A 5,165-nucleotide genomic window follows, 5' to 3' on the forward strand; every position below is an offset into this window, starting at 1 on the left:
ATTGCATCAATAGTTTTAAGTAGAATAATGTTGTTCAATCTTTGAGAAAACAATTGCAGCGACTTAATTAATTAATAACCCAACATCTGTTGTGTGGCCGCAAATACCTATATATTTCGCAAATATGGCTTAATCCTTGTACGTACATAATTGACAAAGTCAAATTTTGGTTAGAAAAGTTAAATAACCCATGCCATCGATGCTACGCAATTCTCATCATCCTAAAAATGAAAAAAGAACTAAAATTATATTGTCACTATTATATATATTTTTTAATCACAACATTCACTATTAATTAACAAATAAGTCATATTTTTGTGGTTAATATTATTACCTAAAAAGCAAGTATATATATATATATATATACATGTGATGACGTACACGTAATGTAAGTCATTAGTTATGCAATATATGATAAAGAATATAAACAAAAGGAATTATCGATCAATGCTTGTGACCAACAAATTTATTATTGGATGATAATAATTGATAGAGCATATAAAGTGGAAGAAGCTCTTAATATTACAAATCTGGCTGTCCTTCAATTCATTCGATAAATATATATATGATTTATAATCTTAGAGTATATTTACTGTCACGTGTAGTAGCAGCTTTAACCCCTGAAACCTTTACCATAGGCGATCTGGCTTCACGAGTTTGTCTCTCCCGGGAAAGCATTTGAGCAACCCTATTATATATATAATATCACAAAAATCAGTTACAATTAATTATTACATTTTATAGTTATCTATTATATTATGGGATAATTCTATGGTGGGGTATTTAAAAAAAGCCCCACTGGTGAGGTTTTTTTTATTTTCGATCTGTGAATAATTTTTAGCACGGTTTTTTATTTTATGATTGTGCATATTGTAGTTATTTAGAGCATCCTGCAAATTTTCAGAAAATTTAAAATAATTTACAGTACCGAAAACTAGGTTCAAACATGCTATTTTCCACACGCATAAAAAAATTAGTCACGTGTGCAACAACCTATTTTCAAACTAATTTTCGGCACTATAAATTATTCAAAATTTTCTGAAAATTTGCAGAATGGTCTAAATAACTACAATATATACACGGTCATAAAAAAATCGCGCCGAAAACTATTTACGGATTGAGAACACAAAAAAGAACTCTACCGATAGGACTCTTTTTGAAGTCCTTACAATAGAAATTTCCTATATCATATTACAATCAGAAATTTTTACCTGCCTGTGTCGAGAACAAATGAAAATTATTGAAATAAGAAAAATATAAAACAATTTCAAAATTCTTGTTATTTATAATTATAGTTAATTAATACCTTCTAAGAGCTTCTCCATTTGTAGTTCCATGTTTTGGAGAATAAATACCAGTTTCCAAGTTAACCATTGAAACAGGTTTAAGCAACAACTCCTCTCCAATTTTCACAAGCTTGTTTAGATTTTCTTCAGTAGCAATATCCACCGAAGATTCCTTATCGCCCAGTGTGTCATCCTACATAATATTAGTAATAATAATCAAAATTAATGTAAAGTATACATACTAATTAAATGTGATCAGTCTGTAACAAATTAATTAACCTGGACTCGAAGGTAATTCTTCTCAGAATGGAGAGCTTGGAAAACTGTAGAGAGAAAAATATCAGCCAAATCACTACTAGCTTGAGTAAAAATATCGACCAAAGGTGTGGAGTGGTGACTGTTCAACCATCCCAACACACCCCATTTCGCAGCCTCATCAGCTCTATATTTCTCTTCTGCTTTGGCTGAACCCGTTCCTATCGATATCACCAGGAACCGCCCGAACTCCGTTGGCCTTATTGGAAAGAAGTCACGATTCCCTTGGTGAATTTCTTTCGACACTTCATTTATAGCGACCAATGCCTGAAGTAATTAATTGAAGATGATGAAATATATGTATATATATATATGATTTTTAATTATATTAATGGAAAGAATATGGTTCGCTGAGAGTATTTTGTCAAATAGGTGTAGAGTTATTTAGAACATTATATAAATTTTTAAAAAATTCTAAATTATTTACGGTATCGAAAATAAAGTTCTAATAGTTGAAATGTGTAACAAGTTATTTTTGTTTTCAGCACCAGAAAATATTCATAATTTATTTTAGAAAAAAAAAAGTTCTAAATCACTATAATACTCAAAAATTAGAATTTATAACTATATATACATGTTCCCCATATATAATTAAGTATATAAATGTTAAAAAAAAGTTAATTACCGGGTTATTGGCAAGAACACCACCATCGATGAGATGAAATTCTCTAACTTGACCATTAGGCTTTTGGGTTTGGAAAGAATGAGCAGGAAGATAGGTTGGAGCAGCTGAGGTTCCAATACAAATATCTGACAACTTAGCATCTAGGCTTGAGTTCCTTTTTACCTAATTAAACCAATTAAAAATTATATCAACTAATTAATATATATAATCTTTTAATTCACACGTAATTAATTAATTAATTAATTATACCTCATAGCTAGAGAAGACAATAGGTTGGAGACGCTTGATATCAAATGTTGGAATTATGACATTAGTGAGAGTTTGGTGCAACTTCAGGTCACCTAATTTTTCTCTGAGCAGCTTATGCAAATACTTACCGTCGTATTTTGGTCCCATTAGAGACTTGAATAATTGGATTAGTATTCCACCAAATGTCCATCTGCATATATATTTGTAAGGTTAGGTACGTACGTGAACACACCATTTTGAACGGTAGCTATATATATAAGTACATATACTGAATCTGAGAATACATAAAGGATTTGTCACCTAAAGACAAAATCCAAAGCCGATTGTATATTAAAAAAAGGTTAGGTAAGAAGATTTGAACGGTAGCTATATATTTATGATGATAATTCTGAGCATATATAAACTTACATGTAATATATATTTGTGAAGGTAAAGATTAATAAGTAATAATATATATGAACCTATGCTTTTGAGGGAAGATATGAGGACAGTGTTGGAGGTAGAAGTCGATGATATCTTTAGCAGAAAATAATGGCCTGTTGTTTTCGTTTGGGGCAGTTATCATAGCAGTAAGAAGTCCACCCGTGCTAGTTCCTGCAATCACATCAAAATAATCTGCCAGCCTTGCATTCTCGTCTTCGTCCACTTTCTGTAACAAATTTCTTTCATTATATATTGAAATTTATAATAAGAAGCCATGCATGCTATAATTAGTTTATTATAAATATTTATACCTGAAGCTCAGATTCTAAGAAGGCAAGGATAGTTCCTGGAATAATTCCTCTTATTCCACCACCATCGATGCTAAGAACAGTGATGACATTTCCATATGTAGGCGATTGTAGAAACGATCTTGTTCTCTGCATATTTGTATAAAAATATGTATATACACTTAGAAAAATTAATGGAATTGATTGGAGAATTCAAGGAACTTATAGCTCTCTCTCTCTCTATATATATATTTAAAAGATCGAGGTAGATTTGAGAAAGTGAAATGTTTTGGATAAGAAAAGAAAACTAATGAGTCTCCCACAGTAACAACTCATCATTTATATAGATAAATAATTTTGAGATCGAGTTCAATACTCCTAACTTTGACCTGTATGAACATTAATTAATAAATTAAATGTGACTGCGCGTTGGATGATGTCTATCACAGCATTTAATGTCTCCGCGTTTGGACCACATATTGATCATATAAATACGAGAATAGTCAAGAAACTACTGTTGTCCAACACCTAAGCTTCACGTATTATTATTGGTGCAATTTAATATCGAGTCTCTTTTATTTGAATTTAATATACATTATGGAGTATCACTAACCAATCATAAAATACAATTTCATATGGTGTTGAGCACCTTAAAATATCAAATAACAATCGTTTATAAATATATATATCTTAACCATATAATATAATAGTATAGTCAACTAAATATTGATGAAAGTATACATATATAGGTTGTGGCGGCTGCTGTATCAGCATAAAAATATATTAACCTAATCTTTAATTTCTCGTGGACATCACTATATATGATCAAACTTTTCCAAGAATAATTGTTTTTCAAGCTACGCAAAAAAAATTTAAGAAAATTTATTGTGAATGAAATTACCTTTTCTTATATATGTACATATATATATATATATATTATTTTGATAGCTGGGAACTGATTCCTTACTTTCTTAGAATTGTGTCTTCTTTTTTCAATTTATAAAGATAAATGTTTGGATGTATATAAATATATATATTAACGTAAGACCTTAAAGGTTGACTCTTGTTAATATATGGATGGATTTTTTTGACTGATTGTTAAAGCTCTTTAAAAAGTAGTAAAATCCATGTTACTTCTTTTGAATGAGCTTTAAAAAAAAAATCACGGGAAGTGAAAATGAATGTCTACCTTTTTCTTAATGAGTTACAAATTTATAAATAGAACCTTATTTTTATCATTTTATCTTTTCTGTTAAAAATAAAATCTAAATGGAACAAAACCTAATAAATCACAAAATAAGGGAATAAATAAATAAATAAAAGCTTTAACTCAAAATGAACTTTCTTTATACAAAGTGTAAAACCATAAGAGTCGTCACGTCATCTTGCTCATACGACATAACAGCTTTTTATATCAACTATATATATACACTCAATATATATCTATAGAGAGAAACACATCAATTAATATATATATATATATATAAAAATATACCCAGATAATAATTTATTTATATATAAAGATTAATTCAGTAACAAGCTAGCTTGAACTAATAAGATTAATTTAGTCTTGGTTGGTAGCTAGAAAACGTAAATATCTCTGCTTCTGTATTTAATTTTAATAACTGAGTTCTATGTTAACCATTTATTTAATTTTATTATATTTTAATTGTCATCTAATAATTAGGATTTCTTGCTTTAATTTGTTGTCTCGTGTGAATATAGTGATAATTATAGTCATCTAATAAACAGATATTTTCATTTTTATATATGCTATGGGTTTTCGAATGAAAAAATATGTTCTAATTTATTATTATTATTTTTTTCTTTTTAACATCATCAATACTACGTAATAAACATATCTCAATTAAGAACATTTGCACATTAGTACAATATTTCAAAATAAATACACATTTATCACGAAGAAGAATAGTCTTCATGGATTTATTTTATGTTAGGTGCATCCATCGCACGTGACTT

At 28.8% G+C, this 5,165-nt stretch overlaps 1 protein-coding gene across 1 annotated transcript; it reads right to left on the reverse strand.

Annotated features, from left to right (window-relative positions):
* Nucleotides 1–424: 424 nt before the first annotated feature.
* Nucleotides 425–3,490, reverse strand: LOC133816902 (patatin-like protein 2). Its single transcript, XM_062249224.1, has 7 exons — nt 3,210–3,490; nt 2,937–3,124; nt 2,476–2,665; nt 2,227–2,388; nt 1,566–1,868; nt 1,307–1,479; nt 425–688 (listed from the first exon to the last, which is right to left on the reverse strand). The coding sequence occupies exons 1-7, from the start codon at nt 3,339–3,341 to the stop codon at nt 571–573; spliced, it is 1,266 nt and encodes a 421-aa protein (XP_062105208.1). The 5' UTR covers nt 3,342–3,490; the 3' UTR covers nt 425–570.
* Nucleotides 3,491–5,165: the final 1,675 nt, after the last annotated feature.

The sequence above is a fragment of the Humulus lupulus genome, chromosome 2 (assembly GCF_963169125.1).
Source record: "Humulus lupulus chromosome 2, drHumLupu1.1, whole genome shotgun sequence".
Lineage (NCBI taxonomy): Eukaryota > Viridiplantae > Streptophyta > Magnoliopsida > Rosales > Cannabaceae > Humulus > Humulus lupulus.

Excerpts from the sequence above, each read along its gene's own strand:
- LOC133816902 (XM_062249224.1), bottom strand. The coding sequence starts at position 3,341 with ATGCAGAGAACAAGATCGTTTCTACAATCGCCTACATATGGAAATGTC. Across the intron at positions 2,666-2,936 it reads ATCTTCCCTCAAAAGCATAG|ATGGACATTTGGTGGAATAC; the intron begins GTTCATATATAT and ends ATATATATGCAG. Across the intron at positions 689-1,306 it reads AATGGAGAAGCTCTTAGAAG|GGTTGCTCAAATGCTTTCCC; the intron begins GTATTAATTAAC and ends TATATATAATAG.